The 16,874-nt window shown below is 51.3% G+C and overlaps 1 protein-coding gene across 10 annotated transcripts in view; it reads right to left on the reverse strand.

The window, feature by feature from the left end:
* The window catches only part of LOC107999890 (uncharacterized), a 76,212-nt gene that overhangs the window by 24,195 nt on the left and 35,143 nt on the right, over positions 1-16,874 (reverse strand). The window contains exons 1-3 of one of the 10 annotated variants that reach the window (XM_062085039.1): positions 10,000-10,668; positions 8,370-8,656; positions 8,095-8,286 (exon numbers count right to left, since the gene is read on the reverse strand). The exons of 5 other annotated variants lie outside the window; for them this stretch is intronic. In XM_062085039.1, coding sequence (XP_061941023.1) covers positions 8,095-8,143 — 49 coding nt within the window. In that variant the 5' untranslated portion in view covers positions 8,144-8,286; positions 8,370-8,656; positions 10,000-10,668. Of the gene's footprint in view, positions 1-8,094; positions 8,287-8,369; positions 8,657-9,999; positions 10,669-16,874 lie in introns of those variants that run through there. 4 more of the 10 variants (XM_062085038.1, XM_062085040.1, XM_028667679.2 and 1 more) reach the window with 4 other exon arrangements.

The raw sequence follows: 16,874 nt of genomic DNA on the forward strand, positions 1-16,874 counted from the left end.
CGTCACCCTACAACCGGCTATTGAGAGGGAAGGGAGGGGAAAGGCGGGTGGAGCGTACACGCGTAATGTGCTCGCGAGGCACATTTTCCCCCTTGGAGCCGTACTTACGCGGAGGCGGCGAGGCGCGTAAAAAGCTCGCGCGTAGAGATCGGAGATCGCGTTGGAGGAGAAGGGAGGGAGAGAGGAGGGAGGGAAGGAAGGAAGGAAGGAAGGTGGACGTTGGTGGTTCGCTCGCGTGTTCCACGCGCTTTGATCGATTCCCTTGGCCGGGGCGAGGGGCAGGGAGGAAGGAGGGGGAGAAGAAGAGAAAACGAAAAGAGGAGCGCGGGTCTGTACGCGGCGTTGGCTGACTCAGCTGAAACGCATGCTGCAAACGCGACATTAATATTAATTATTATCCCCTGCGAAGGCCGGGCCGCGTGTCGCGTCTCATGCGCCACTTTTTTTCGGGCGAAAAACGTTCGAGCTCGACGACTGGGCCTCTCGAGGAGCCGAGGCCTCGAGAGCGAACCATCCTCGATTTTTCGAATATTAGCGATCGCAGCCACGAGAGGAAGCAAGTGGCCAGGTTTGCGATTAATTATTACCGTCTACCAAAGAACAGAGAGAGAGGGAGAGGAGAGGAGGAGGGAAATTTTGCAGCCAACACGAGTTTTTTTGGCGACGACGAGATCGATAAAAATTGGGAAGAAAGGGAAACGAGAGGCGAGGGGATCGAGATGCATCATCGGACGATTAGAAACCGGTTTCGCGGATATAATTTCGAGGACATGAATAGAAGAGCGAGGGGGATAAAGGAAGAAAGGAGAGGGGAAAGTTTTCTCGTTTTGCGTGGGACGTGTGCGAAAAGTTTCGAGAGATTTGCTGGGAAACGAAAACGCGATATCCGGGATCGCGAAGAAAAGCGCGACGTGGAAGGATAGGCAGGGCCCAATTAAAATCGATCATCGGATATTTATTGGGAGGAGAGGCGATGGCCGAGTTGCACGCGGCTCGATGCGCCTCGAGGGCGGTTGGTGGAACGCGTAACCCTTCCATTTGCCGCGATACGATAATAACGGTACCTCGGTGTACTTGCCGCGATACACAGGAGACGAATGGCCGTGCGCGCGTGCACGCTTTCGCTCGGCAAAAGGGCCATGAGAGAGGGAGGAAGCGAAAAGCACAAAAGCGAACCGGCCGATCCTTTTGTTCCATTCGAGATCGTGGCAACGACGATAACGATGTCGTTGGAAAATTAGCAAACGCGATATCTCTCCCCCTCTCGCGAGCTCGTTTTCGTTTGCACGAAAATTCGAGAATCTTTAAAATTTATCGGTTTATCGGTGGCGATTTATCGTCCGGTCGGGTACGGAAAGGATAGCGGTGCTAACGTTGCTCGGCCGTTCCATTCCGTATTTGAATGTTTAATGAAAGGCGAGGGAGGGGGTGGCAGGGGGTACGCTGTTAGTTGCCGATTACGTAGGTCGGGCAGAAATTTCCATTTAGAATCGTTGGCGGTCGGGTGTACGGTGTTTTCGAGTACACGAGTGTGCACACAGAGGCCCAGCCGCCGCCGCTGCTTTCGTCGGTCTCGCGATATTCCAGCGACGCGTCTGAAAATCGTATCGCGCGCAATGAATGGCGGAACATTCGCGTCCAAGGTTTAATTCTCCTCCACCACTGCCGATGGACCGACGCAGTTCCCGAGTAGTATTTATCTTGGTTCGCGGTACTCGTATTCATCGTCGGTCGACGAGGAGGGGGGGATTTCGCTTCGCGTCGAAAAGTCCAATGATCGAGTCGGACCTTTCGTCCGATATGCCGCGACTTATACGTGTATACAGATATACATGTTATATTTTATACACACATATATATATATAAATCGAAACGAGGGGGAGCTGGCTGGTTGAAACGAATTACCGAAGAAAGCGGGTTCGACGTATGGCTCGATCTCCGATGGACGCGAACTCGGACGGATTCGACGCGGAATTCGAAATCGCTTTGGACACCAGCCAGCTCTCCTTTCCTGTTCGATCGCAACTTTCGGGATGGTGGTGGTAGGCGCCCCTTCGTGACGCGACGCCCCATTGTTCGTCGACGATGCGTCTTTTCCAACTTTAAAGACGTTCGATTCGTAATTCGCGAGACCAATTTCCCCGTTTCCCGTCATCCTCGAAATCGGCGAAGATCTTACGAAAACTCTCTGCATCCAAAGAAAAAGGGAGAAAGGGAGGATCTCTCGTCGATCTCGACGCGGGACGTCCTCGAGGTTCACGAACTTTCTCCCCCGCGCGGCTCCGCGTTATCCCCGGAATCGTTCAAAGTGTCTCGTCGATGCCTAATTCACGGAGTTTCGTTTCTCTCCACGCTCGGACCGTGTCCTCCCCGCGCCTCGCGCGGGGATCGTGAACAGCGGATCGTTAGCGGGTAAAAATTTTATTTTTTTTTTAATTTGGCAGGACATAGATGGAGGATGGAATTGGCGTGGAATCGGTTAACGAGGCAGGAGCGAGACGGTTGCGAGAGGAGGGGGTGGAGGATCGGCGCGAATCAAAGCGGCGGAAGGCCGAGGAAAAAGGGATTCGAGGAGGAGGGATCGATCGGAATCGAAGCGGGAGCAGGGGGGCGAGCGCTAACGATTGGACGCGGCGGCGGTGCGGCGTGGCGCGGAGCGGCGGCACCAATCGTTTTATCGACGAATTAAGCCGAATTAAGGCTGGCCCTACGGGACGGCCACGCGCGATTTCACACGCCAACGTTTTTCCATTGAATTTCGAAAAATTGTTTTATCATCGTTTCCCCGTCCTCGCGATATCTGTTGCGCCCAAAGTGGTTTAACGGGGAGAGGACCGACCCATACGGGAAAATTCGATATTCCTTTGCCTCGTCCCCGCTCCCGCCGTTTCGATACGTATTTTCCGCCCAAGTACGTTCGCCCACGGTGCTCGCCGGGGAACCGGAAACTTCTCCTCGGAGTGGAAACGGAATGAGAATTCGAAGATACCGTTGCTCGCGGGAGATAACATTTTTCCAATTTCCCAACCTAATGTAAATGCTCTCGAGAATAGAACGGAAATAATTCGTCCGACTAATTTCTTCTTTTACTTCTTCTTATTCTTTTCGAGGACGTTTTCGAGCGGAGAATGAGGGACGGGCGGGAGGGGAGGGAGAAAAAAAGGAGAGAGAGAGAGAGAGAGAGAAAGGGGGAAAGAGCAAAGCGTAATCCACGGAAACGGGGGAAGGTTAGAGAAAAGAGAAAAATAAAAGGAGACGAATTAATTAGAAATATATACAACCGTAGCCCGTATATACGTATATATACGTGTATATATACGTGTATATAGCGAGGAAAATACGAACGGTTACGATTTAATGAGTTTGCGTTCTAAATTATCTGTGGTGATCTCTGACGGATTCGCTCCGAATAAAACGAAAAAATCAAAGTGGCGAGGAGGATAAAGTTGTCGCGCGTTGTGGGTGGATATAAATTAACGGGATGTGGGACGAATTTAGCATTTTTTTTTCGTTTGCGCGAATTTGTCTCGCCGGTGCTCCCGATTTTTTTCGTTTCCCCTCGTTTCTCCTCCCGGCGAGGAGAGAGAGAGAGAGAAGGTATCGATCGTTGGTCGAATTTCCCGCGACCGGGTACGAAAATGGATTCGTTTCGACGCGAGACCGTCCCGTTGAATTTCATCGATCGATTCACCCGTCTAAATCGAATTTATCGAAAGAGAGAGAGAGAGAGAGACGGAGAAATTTCACCGATGGATCTCCCCCACCGATATATCATCGATCGCTCCTTCCTTCCTTCCTTCCTTCCTTCCTTTTTTCCTCTCTCCCCCTTGTTCCCTACCTCTCCTGCCTCTCGTCCTCGCTTCTTTTTCCAGCTAGCCAGCAGGGGGAGATAGGCGCGCGTGGAAAATTAGAGGATCCGAGAGAGGAACGAGAGGAACTGGCCGGGGAACTCGATTTACATACCTCGACGGGCCTGGATCGCGTCGGATCAAGTTAGCAGGGGCGACGAGTGAACTTAATTAAGCGCGTGCGCGAATCGTGGTTCGCGGCGTACACGTGCCATACACTTCGTTAAATTTTATTCGCCGTAATTTCGCGACTGCGTCGTGCGTCGAGGTCGGTCCTAGCTTCGAGCCGACGTTGGGCTTCGCATCCACCCTCCCCCTCTTTAATTACATCCTCGTTCGAGCTTAAGACCGAATCGACGACTGACACCCCCTCCCTCGTGCACCTCTCGACACGAGCATTTCGTTTCGAATCGCTACAAGTCCAGACCGCTAACCCGCGGGAGAAAGAGACACCTCCCCTCTTGTCTCGATGTCGGATCTTTTAACGGCTAACCCTCGTTAGCCCAATGTTAATGAGAAAAAAATCTTCGTCGCGCCGACGTTCGGGCGAGAACGTTTGCTCAACCAAACGATACTATCCCTTCTTTCTTCCCTTTCCATATATATATATGTATGTGTTATATTGTATACGATAATTCGTTTAAGCCGTTCTCTGAGCGTGAAATTCTGAGAGGAGGCATCTCTCAGCTAGTTGCTCTCTTTTCGAACCGATAAATCGTGCCGCCGCGATAACGATCCTTTTCCACGAATTCCATTACACACGACGCGCGCCTTTAAACATGAGCGTTAACGTTTGTTTCGCGCGACAACGTTGCGATATTTCGTTTAGCCTGCAATTGAAAATTACTACCGCACGAACGCGTCCCAAAACGGTGTGCGGCGATTGCAACGTGAATATTTAATGCAACGGCAATCATTCGAATTCGGTTGGTAAATTAGCACCATATCGATTTCGCGTGCGATGCAAAGGCACGACGGACCGACCGTCATATGCACGGCTAATTACGTGTTTCCGGGACAATGGGTATAAAAATAATCGCGATATCGAGGCGGCTAACGCGTTCGCTCGACCCTCCCCCCTCCTCCAAGACAATTCCCTCTCTTCTTTCCTCCCTTCGTGTCTCCTTTCGCTCGGCAACGGAACGGTTTATCGGAGAGAACGCGCCGCGTTCGTCGGGGCGGAAAGGGAAGAACGGGTTGAATTACGGAGCCGATAAAGAAGCAACGGTGGCGGCTAGGTGTCCGGCTAAGTAATCGAGGATATAAAACGTGCATCGGATTTCGCTAACGAAAGCACGTGCACACGTACACCGTTCTCGCCGCTCTAATTAACGAGCCGAGGGGATAATCAACGAGAACGTATCCGTTGTGGAGCGTGGACAATCGTTGCTCCGCCTCATGATTAATCTTTATCGCCGAGAGGAGGGGGGATGAATCTCGCTCCTGATATTCGATTCTCCATCTCGAAGCGGTCGTTCGCGAGAAGAATCTTTCCGCGTATAGGGACAAGAGCTGTAAAAGCGAAAGGGAGAGGAGGGTGGAGTTTCGTACGATTGCGGAACTCGTGGAACTGGTGAACGGGAGATCGATTAGAAGGAGTAATTCATCCCGCGTTTTCGATTGTTCTTTCGGATGCGTAACTGTGGTAGGCTGTGGATCGTAGTTGGATCGTGGAGGAAGGAAGCGGGTCGTTTCGAGTCGCGGTTCAAGATGGTCAATTACGATACTGTTGTGAAATAACGATCCGTCAATAAGCGCGCATTTCCATTTTCAATGGAAAATGAGTCGTCGACGAGAACTAGAACGAGAAGGAGGAGGAAGAGGAGGAGGAAGAAGACTCGAAGACGATACCGCGGATGCATTTATCAAAGGAGTGTACGGTTTGTATCGAGGTAGGGGAAGGAAGAGGAGCGTTGCGCGATATTCGAGAGAAGGTGGAACAGAAACCGCAAGAGGGCGAGTTAGACGGAGTGCGGAGGAAACGAGGAGGAAAAATGATGAGCCAGAAATAATTAGCGGGGTTGCAGAGCGCAGCCGACCGAACGCAGATGTGCCAAGTCTGTATGAAAAATTAATGACATCCCGTTCTCGGCAATTCCCTTCCTCTCGCCACCCCCAACCCTTTTTCACTTCCCTAGCGCCAAGTTTATTCCCTCTTCGCTACTTTTTTTCCTTTTTTTTTTCTTTCTTTTCTCCCTCTCCCTCTCTCTCGTTTTTACTTAAGCCCGGTTTCCCTTTATTGCCAACCCTCTTTTGACGATCTCGCGTGTCTCGACGAAATTTAGCCGCGCCACGATCCCCGATAGGCTCTATAATTATCCCGTTTTATCTTCATCAGGATAGGGGGGGTGGACTCTGGGGGAACAACTCGCGACCAAAGAAGCGATATAACCTACCGTTCAACCGTTTACCGTCCAGGGGAAGAACGCTCGTTTTTCCATTCGAATTCGATATCGGGATTCGGACCGGATATTTATTCGTTCCCCTTTCTTCTAATAATAATCGATGGATGGAGCAGAACTCTTTCGCTGTTTCCACCGAATACACGGACGCGCGCGATACGCAAACTTTGCCTCGGTTCCCTTCCTTTCAATTTGTCTCCATTACACGCGTCGATCACTTTTTCCGTTTTCCTGCCCTGTCACCTGCTCCCATCCCGTCTGGTCTCGTCTCGTCTCGTCTCGTCTCGTCTCGTCTCGTCTCGTCACGGCAAACATCCAACATCGTTTTTCACAGTTTTGCGCTGCATAACGATCGATAGGTCACACGCGCGACACTCGATTCGTAACAATTCGGGAACGCGTCGGGATCGACGCTCGTCGAAAGGGGGAATCGTCGTCGATTTGAAACGATCCGTTTCTCTCCTCCTCCCTCTCCATAACATTTTTCGAACTCCCTCCCAAGCATTACTCGAGAAATTCGGTTGGACGAAAATTCAGTGAAAATCGGGAGGAAAATCAAAATTACGAGCCTGGGCGCTTCGTTTAACCGGATCGTGTTGTCGAACGCGACCGCGAATCGAGCGACGAAGAAATATTTACAGTCGATATATTATCCCGTTATAAAAGCGAGCGTAATCGTCTCGCCGCGTTGCAACCCAAAGTATCGCGATAAACGAGAAAGAGAAAGGGAGGGGGAGAGAATCGGCTCGTCTGCTCTCCGCCATAATACGGATAATTTATGAACGCAGACGCGCGTGACCGAGTTTCCCTACGACTTTGCAATTAACTCGTCGATTTCCATCCCCTATCTTCCAAAAGCTCGAGGGGGTTTCCCATATCTCCGTACAAAGCTCGATGCACGTTTTATTTATTTATGCCAATCCATTCTCTTCCACGGATCATCTTATCGCTGTGTTTACAGTATGAAAATTTTATATTCCAATTCCTCCCTCCTCCCTCGCGCGTATATGACCGTTCGTTGTTTTTCCTTCCTCTAATTCGAGCCTCCGCTCCAGCCTCTCTCTCCTCTCTTTCTTTCTTTCTTTCTTTCTTTCTTTTTTTTCGCTGCCTCTAAATCGTAATTATACGAGTTAACCGGCAATCCAGCGGGCTCGTTTTAATTATTATCTTCTTCTTCGCATTGCGTAGACAATATACATTTTTTACAACCGGCATACATCTCTATTTTTATTTTTCCACCTTCCCTAACCACCCTTCCTCCCTTTATTTCCTCGTTTCCCCCCTCCCCTCCCCCTCCGTCCTTCCTCTTTTTCACTCCTTCGTCGGACTCGTGTACCGGAACGTCATAAATTCCGAGCCATCCCACTCTCTCGACCCCTCTTACTCGCCACTCTTTTCCCTTTCCTCTTCCTCTTCCTCTTCCCTTTCCTTTTCCCCTCCCCCCCTCTCTCTCGCTCCTTCTCTCCCCGTGCATTCTCGTCTCGTGCACGGGCCTCTCCTCTCGAAAGAGCAGCGACAACGTAAAAGAAACGGAACGGAACGTAATTAGAAAAAAAGTGTCGTTTTTTAAAACTCGCATTCTCCGCCTCGTCGCGCGCCCGACAAAAGCAAAAGTCAGCATTCGCGTTTCGCTGCTTTTCGTGCCTCTCTCTCACGCCCCCCTTTCGTCCTTTCGCAACGGACGAAAGATGAATTCGAGAGGCGACGACCGAACGAGGCTATTCGCCGCGCGGTTTTCGATCGAAGTTCTCGATCGACGTAGGAGGAAATTTAAATTTGTTTCTCGTCCAGGAGAATCGGGGGGAGAATGGCGCGATTCGAAATTGCGAGAAAGAGAAACTCACCCTCTTGTCCGAGGAGCACGGCGAGGATGAAGAGCAGCGTAAGATCCATCGTCGTTCGTTGGTCGACGATCGTGGATCCGGTACCTCCACTTTCGCCTATCCAGGATAATTCGTTCGAGTTCCCCTATTTTCCCGGCTCCCGGTCGTCGTGTTCCACCTTCCTCTTCGTACTCGATGGCCACGATCCACGATCTACGCAATACGCGCGTGTGTGTACACCTCCACCGACGAATCGAGCCATTATAGCCACCACCTCGACCAAAACAAATTCGCACCATCGAGCGCGGCGAGTTTTCGCGTTTCTTTTCTCTTCCTTCCCCTCGTCTCGAAGAAACACCACCAACCCCTTCCCCGAAAACAATCCTCGCGTCTCGAATCGTCCGACTAATAACTAACAAGCTGTCCAGAGGGGGAACGAAAGGAGGGACGGATACGGCGTTTATTTTAGCGGGACGAGTGTCGCGAGTGCGACGGGTCGAGTTGTCGACCCTTCCTTCTTCCACGGCTCTCTAGCGGATCTCCCTCCCTCCCTCCCTCTCTCTCTCTCTCCACAAGCGTGTCTCTAGAGTGACAGATTTAAAAGTGTCTCGAGCTCGAGTTAAACACTTCTCGCGGAGATTTCCAAGTTTCCGCGATTTTTGAGCAGCGCAGCGTCATCCCGATCTCCCGGCCCGATAACGTGGCAGGCGATAGTTTGGCACAGGGACAGCTCCCGTTTTAAGAGGATGGCCGTCTAATTTTCGCCGGAATCACGGGCGACGATCGCAACGTAGACGAAAAGCAGTAGAAACGGTGGTGGTGAATCTTGGACCTCTCCACTCTCGAGAGAGAAACCTATCGAGAAAACCCCTCCAAGGCGAAGGAGAATTTGTCCGCGGAGTAATCGTGCGAAAGGAAAAAAGCAAGTTTGAAAAAAAACGCGAACGGGTTATTTTCACAGCGTTTGAACAGCGGCGAACGAATAGGAGAGAAGGCGAGAAGTTGAGAGAGAGAGAGAGAGAGAGGGAGGGAGGGAAAGGTGGAGCGAGCGGAAGGTGGAAAGAGAAAAACGAAAGTATGCCGGCGTACGGAAGGTACGGCTTTTAAATGCAACTTGTTGCAATCTCGCCCAAAGCGGCGAGTTTCCTTCGTTCGACCGCGGAACGCGCACGTGTGTCCTTCGCGGAGCGAGCACGCGTGTTCGTGCACGAGAATCGATTCTTCTTCTTCTTCTTCTTCTTTCTCTGGGAGGATGAGAGGGAACCGGAACGGAATTTACGTTCGAGATAACGATACACGACGACGTATCGATCGATCGAATTCGAAAATTCGTTCCGTTTCGATTGGTTCGAGGATCGAATTATTAAGCATCGTTCCAATGTTTACCGTCAACGACACACCGCTTTCAACTCTCTCTCTTTCTCCCTCCCTCTCTCTCGACCGATCCTTTGTTTTTCCGATGCGGCGACACGTGGCGAGCGTCGATCCAAAAGGGCACACGCACACGACGACGTTTCGGCTCTCTTTCGCTCTCTTCCCTTCCCCACCTCCTCCCCGCTTCCCCTCGACTTCACTCCCGTTTCCAATCGCACGACGCGAATGCGTATTGATTCGACCGAGACTATTGCCTTTCGGATCCATTCGAAGAAGGGGTGGAGCGCGATGGGTATAATAGCTGGGGTTCCGTTTATTTGTTGACACAATTGCACCGACACGATCGATTTCCCTTTTCGCGCTTACGCGCCGCGATCGACGGCTCGATCGATTCCCACACCGCGACGAACCCCAATTTTCCTTCTACACTCTCTCTCTCTCTGCCTCTTCTACGCGATTCCTCGAGATGTTCCGGCGCGCTTTAATCGAATTGGCGAGCTCTCACAAGCGAACGAAACGGCGATCTTCGATACGGGATTAAGAGCGGCTTACCGCAACGCCGCCGTTGGCGGCTATTCCTGGCAGGAGCGGTTCCGGTTCATCGAGTCGTGCACACGGCTCGTCGTCCTTTCGTGAGCCAGCGTCGGGATCCGATGAGGTGGATCGATTGGTGGAGAAGGGGGGGGCGAGAGGGAAACATGGATCGCGGCCGCGAAAATTCGAAATCGCGGGGAAGTGTTTGCGGGGGGCAGTCGGTGCGCTGGTCGGCGGAAAACGGGAGGTGGTGGATGGAAGGCACGAGCAGGCGACGCGGCGTGACGCGTGATCCGCGAGGAGCGTCTCGGAGGGAAAGTTGGCGTCGCGGATGGCCGATGCCGACTACGAAAGCTCGACGTCGCGCCAGCCGAGGCCTGTGCGCCGCCACGTCGTATACCTGGACGCGTGCGCGGTGCGAGTCGGCAGGTGCGAAATGCACGCGACTCTCCACCTACGATGCCGACCGACCACGTTCGCGATCTTCCATTCCTCTCCCCCTCTCGCCCCGCCGATCGATTATCCTCCCAATCGTTATCGATAAACCGACGGAGAATGAAAAACTTTCAAGACGCGTCTCTCGTTCCGCGATAATCATCCCCCTCTTCCACCTTGCTTTTCAAATAGTTAATAGATACGAGCGCAACATTTCGCCGTTATCGATATCGAAGCCCACTATCGCTCCTCGAGCGAATCCTCGCGCGATACGCCGATCGATATGTAACAACGGTTAATTTCACTCCGATTGTTATTGGTATTCACGAGTTTGGATTAACGCGTTCCATTTCCGTGCCGACAAATTGAAAATAATCGAAAGTTATCGAAGTTATTCGAGGAACACTCCGCATCGCTCCTCGTCGATCGCCGGAAATTTTATCGAACGAAAAAGCAGGGAGGGGAGGGGGAGAGGAGAAAGAGAAATCTGGCGGATCTGGAATGGGATCGAAGGGAGGGCGGGGGAAGAATGGTGGCGAGGCGAAAGGCGAAAGGGAGAAACAATTATTCCGTTGTTCCGCCGCTATCCGGTGGAAAGCCGATGCGCACGAATGAATCGGAGGGAGTAGTTTAAAGGCGATAATAAGCTCGGTCGTTTGTAAACGCGTGCCGCGGGGAAATCTTGGCAAATGGAAAAAAGGATGGAAATTAACTTTTCCACCGTTCCGTTCCGTTCCGTTCCGTTCCGTTCCTCTTCCTCTTCTTTGGATGATCGGCCGAGCGAGCGAGAGATCTCCTCCTTTCTCTAGGAGGAGGAAAGAAAACGCGTTACGAGAGATCCGAGGGACCGCGAGACTAGTGGATAGATCCAGCCGGCATAAAAATTTCCTCCTCCTAACGGGATAATCGTTTTTTCCCGCCTCTCTGCTAGGCTTCGTACTCCTCATCCTCCTCCTCCTCCTCCTCCTCCTCCTCCGCTACTTTATTTCACTTTGTTCCGCAAACTGAAACTGACGCAACAGCCAATTTCGTTCGTTACGGTAACGATAACGGTAATTGTTAAAACCGTGTGCGCGTTCTACGCGCGGTGAGTAGTGGCGAGGACGACGAGGGAGGAGGGGGGAAGAATACCTATCGTGCCTCAAAGCGGGGATGATATCAAAGCGGGAAAGCGCTGCTTTTTTCTCCATGGCCCGCGACCGTTTTTTTATCCCCCTCCCCGATATCGCTTTTACGTCAGATTCGGGGACGTAAAAATCGAGACACGGATCGAGGCAAGAAGAGGGGAAGAGGAGAGGGGAGAAAAATATCGAGTAATACGCGCGATAATGCGTTTATCGCGCGAATATCGATAGACATTCTCCCTCCACGCGAAAAATGCTCGTTTGATCTAGGAGGGAGAGGGTTCATCGACAGGGGGATAGGACAAACGCGAAGAAACGCAATGGAAACACGTCGAAATTCCGTTCCCTTTATGCCCGTTGCGGTACTCCTTTGAAAACAGTTGCGGTAGAAATCCCAGTTCGTAGAATATATAGACGATAAATTCCGCTGTGGTTTGCAACGGATTGAGAAGACAGCGAAATTGTTTTCGCTGAAAACCGCGTATATGGCCGAGCCAACGATTTGCGGTTACGCCATCAAAGACGTTGTACTTTGCCCGCTGCTCCGCCAGCTTCTACTAGAAATTGGCGTAAATCGATTATCCGTTCATTAATCGACCCACGCGCGCACGATAAACGATCGAGTCTGCGAGCGGGAACGGTAGGATGGACCTTCGGAAATTACGTCGTTTCGAATATCAGTCCAGAGACGGAGAGAGGGAGAGGAAGAGAGAGACGGACAAATTCGTATTTCTTATTGGCGGTTCATCCGAATATGGACGTGGTCCACTTCTCTCTCTCCCTCTCTCTCTCTCCCGCTCGGTTTTGTTTTCGTTCTCGCTGGAATTCGTCCTTTCCATCCATCCATCGAGATATTACTCCGAGGTATTGCTTCCCTGCGAAACCCGGAGAGAGGCTAGGCTAGGTTAGGATAGGTAGACGACGGCTGCGATCGTTCTTCTTTCTTAAAATCGCGCTTATCTCGGAATGAATAATTTATCGTCCCGTTTATCTTTTTCCTCGCGGAGGCGTTCCCCGCTAACGAAACGATCAACGTTTGAAAATAAGATTAACGCAAAGCGGAGCCGAGGAGGGTGATTTAGGACGCGTAAGAAACTTGTTCCGAGCGAGAGAGAAGATTCGGACGTTGAACCGTCAGCTATCCCCGCCGTCGCGTGCCGCCGAATACGCAAATCGACCGAACGCGATATTGAGAAATGTATCGCGGCGATAATCGGGCAACGACACGAGGCGTCGCGTGTAACGCGATTCTTTCAACGCGTACGTACACGCTTTTGTAAACCCGATCGCGAACGGATCGGCGCCGGGACAAAAGAGGACGCGGCGATGTAATGGGCGGCACGCGTGAATTCGAGCCGATATAAATTTCAATTCCGTCGAGCGTGAATCGATTCCACGCCACGAGCCGTCACGGGATAGCCGGAGCCACCAACTACCGCCGGTTAAACGGATCGAAACGCGACGCGCCGCCCCTCCCTCCTAATTGCCGAATCAACGAATCGACGCCTCGAGCCCGACTTTCTTTTTCTCCACTCGCGATCGCACGCGCCACTTGATCCGAATAAATAGAAACGTTTCCGCGTCTGGCGGAAGGTAGTATCGACCATCCTTTCCCTCCCTCTTTCCGCTTTCCTATCGCTTTCCCTCGCACCCTTCGTCTCCTCAAGCTCTGTTGCACCACCTCGAGCAACCTGACCGTCTGAAACGTAACCTGCTGTCGGGGAGAGAGACCGAAGGGACGACCAGAGACGACCCAACTCGAGGGTGTAGCTTTCACGACCTTTCCAGGCTGCGGAGTTAATATTTATCGAGGCTGGCTGTAATTTTCTTCGGAGTCGGCTGCGTTTTCCTCGTCCTCGTTCCCGAGGATCAAACCAGACGGAGGAGAAAATAATTAAGATAACTCCGATCCTCGTGTATTTTTCGGCAAAAAATATATATATATATTTTATTCCTTCTCTCTCCATCGTCATCTTTTTACTAATAGAGAAAATAATAGGCCGGAGGATAGTAGCCTAATTGGCAAAACCTTTTATGTATACGTAAGATTAATGCGAAATAACGAAAGCATAGCGCACAGTCGTATATACGCGAATATAGGTGAATGCGAAACGCGAGAATATCAACAAGTTTCGTACTCCTCGTTCTTCGTTTCGGGAACAACGACAGGAGCGAGAAGCGGGGGGGACAGGAGGAGGCACGTAAGAGGCACGAAGCACGCGGATCGAGACTGGAATCGTACTCGGTAACGTTCCTCTCGTATTCCTGCTTCCTGCTTGCCGCTTGATTTACAGCGCGCCCACCCCAGCCACGATTCCCACCTGTCCCTCTCCCCCTCCCTCTCGATTAATCGGTCCATCCTGTGCCGGTGCTAATTTATAGGCGCGCTAATCGTTTCGTGCGAATTGTCAACAAGTGGCCGATTCTCGACGCGAAAACGCAAATTTCTCCATCTTTCTCCTCCCGAATTGGACCCCGATATTCGAGTCACCTAGTTACGGCGACATCGATCGGGGGCGGAGGGAGGGCAACGGTGGAAAGGCGGACAAAAAGGGGGAAGAGGGAAAAGAGAATAAAAATTAACGGTAAAACGAAGGTTCACGGAATGTCGGGGTTGGCGATCCTCGGGGGAGGCCGAAAATGCACTTTTTATCGCGGTACATCTTGTATGCGGCGGTGTATCAGGCCCGCGCATACATATTTCCTAGCACGTTTCCCGCACGTAGCCCGTTCTCTCTACTGCCACGTCCCACGTTCTCGATCGTCTCCTCCTAGGTAGGCTCCTAGGTAAACGTGCAAGGTCGGCCATGCTCCCTCTATCCCGTGTATCGGGCAATCGAGCGACCGTTCCACGGAAACCGAGACCCTTCGAATTCGCTCTTCCGCGAAAAAAACGATGTCCACTCGCCGCGAGTGTTTCTTCTTCTTCTTCTTCTCCTTCGAGAGAAAGGGAGAGAAGTATCGAGATCCGTATTAATCTAGTCCATAGGCGAGACAAAGTCTTGTTCTCGAACAAGGGAGGGGAGAGTACGCGGTCGAGCCGTCGCCTCGGTTTTCCGTCAAGATTTTCCCGAGTCGAGAGAAAAGATGGTCGAATCTATTTAACGCGTATTTTTATTTCTTTCTTTTTTCGAAACGAGGGGAGAAACGACGAGGGTGGGAGGGGGATACGTGTCGTCGATTGGATTCCGACTAATTCGACGGGGGAAAAAGAGGGGGTGGAAGGGAGAGACGATCTTGAGATTAAACGAAACTCGTAGCGATGGTGGTTGGCTCTGTCGAAGTAGTAGGTAGCCGGTTGGTTTAATCCGGTTGGTGGTGATCACTTTTCCGAAGAGAAAGATTTATGGGATCCGTTTTAAAGCCGATTAAGAAGCAAGACGACTGGAACGTTTCGTAACCCCGGCCCGTTCTTAATGACTTATACGAGGCGCAATTTCCAGCGACGTTCGGCGGAACGTATACTCGACCGCCACGAGTCTTTAATCAATTATGCAAATCATTTGCGGACTACCGCCGCGCTCCCTCCCCCTCGCCGCGAGGACGCGCAATCCCAAGTTCCCTTTCCCTTTGTACGCGCGACATCCTCCACACAGTCTTCCGCCCGCGCTCGTTTGGCCGCGCCCAATTTCACGTCCTTCCAGTCCCGCCCCCGTTTTTTTCCTCTCGCTTCCGAAACAACTCGGTTAGCTCGCGGCTTGTTTATTAAAACTTTCGAATTAACTCTCGCTTTAGACGCGTTCGTTTTATACTTGCTCGATGTACACATACTTGTGCTATATATCGTTTCTCTCCCTTTTTTACCTCCGAAATCTCGTCACTGAGGTGGACCGACCATGATCCCCGCAGTCATCGCCCGACGCTTTACACGCGTATAACCTTTTCGTATCTCTCTTTTCCCCTCCTTCGCTCGCTCCCTCCTCTCTCTAACGAGTTATGTTTCGCGCCCTCGTCGCGAAAGTTCGGATACGAGATTACCGCCGCTGGTCGCCTCTCGAGCTCCGCTCCCTCCGATATTATGCGCGAAAGCGCGAGAGCTCGATCCCCGAAAACGAAGGAGGGACGAGGAACAAGCGAAACGAGACCCGCTCGAGTATCGAGCCGCTCCATCTCCTCCCTCCTAGAGACGAACCAGTCCTTTTCCCAAGGAAACGAGATTTATTGCGAATATATATATATACACACACACACAATGCTACGCTCGAGCATGAGGACGGGGCTCGAAACATCCGCTTTACGATAAGAAACCAGATGTATGCATTCGTATTGCCAATCGCGTTTTCGGGTAACCATCGTTCCCCTTACTCTTTTCGAAAGGAAAAGTGCAGCAGATATTCGGCCAAATATGCGTATATATATACGTATGTATGTATTCGAGCGAATTGGAGCGCATCGATAACAACAAATTCAAGATTACGTTCGCGGATTAATCCCGCGCGGACAAAGAAACGTTGGAGACGACGATGTCATCGCGAAGGATGCTTTCGAGTTACGCGTCCTATTTCGTATGCCGCGTTCCACCTTGCTACTACCTCTCTGGGAGTTGGTCGTAGAGATAACTAAACGGGGAGAATCGCGTAAAAAGGGATGCACGTCGGCCCGCTTAATTTTTTAAACGTCCTCCCTTTACATAAATTACGACGATTATATTTTCGCGTGCGTGAGACCAGGTATCGAGAAAGAGAAGGGAGAAGAGGGAGGGGAAAAGGAGAAAAATGGAAGTGGAAAGCGTGGTTCGCGTTCGATCGGTGGGTGGGTGTTTGACCTCGATAAATATATATTTCGGTATACCGATGATGCGACAGGAATAGAATTTCGTTAGGGCAAATGTCGGGTAGCTGTAACTTTAACGGGTCAATCTTGCATTATTTAATAATCCATCTTGCCCCCGGCCGCTATCCCAATCGATTCTTCATTCAAACATTTCGCGAAGGGAGACGCTATTCCCGATTACGTCCTTTTTATTCCACGATTGCGAATATTTGTGGAATTTCGTCTCGGAACGCGCGCTCGAAGTGGAAAGTTGTACGCGCGTTGAACGTGGATGGATGGACGGACGGATGGACGGATGGATGGATGGATGAGTCCAAGTGGGGTAAAGTTTTGGAAAAGTAGGGTCGAAAAGTGCGAGCGATGGAAATGGGAAGGGAATAATCGGTTGTCCAAGTTTCGCACGGATTCGGGAGGATGAATCGGCAATTGGGCGACCAAGATCCGTCCAACTACACCGGAAGTCGAGTCGGCGAGTCCGAGCCAACTTATCCATCGAATTAGAGAAAAGTGTTCTCGTGGTGTCCCGTGCAAACTTCTCCGTTAATCTCCTGGAAACCCCCC

Source organism: Apis cerana, linkage group LG14 (genome assembly GCF_029169275.1).
Source record: "Apis cerana isolate GH-2021 linkage group LG14, AcerK_1.0, whole genome shotgun sequence".
Lineage (NCBI taxonomy): Eukaryota > Metazoa > Arthropoda > Insecta > Hymenoptera > Apidae > Apis > Apis cerana.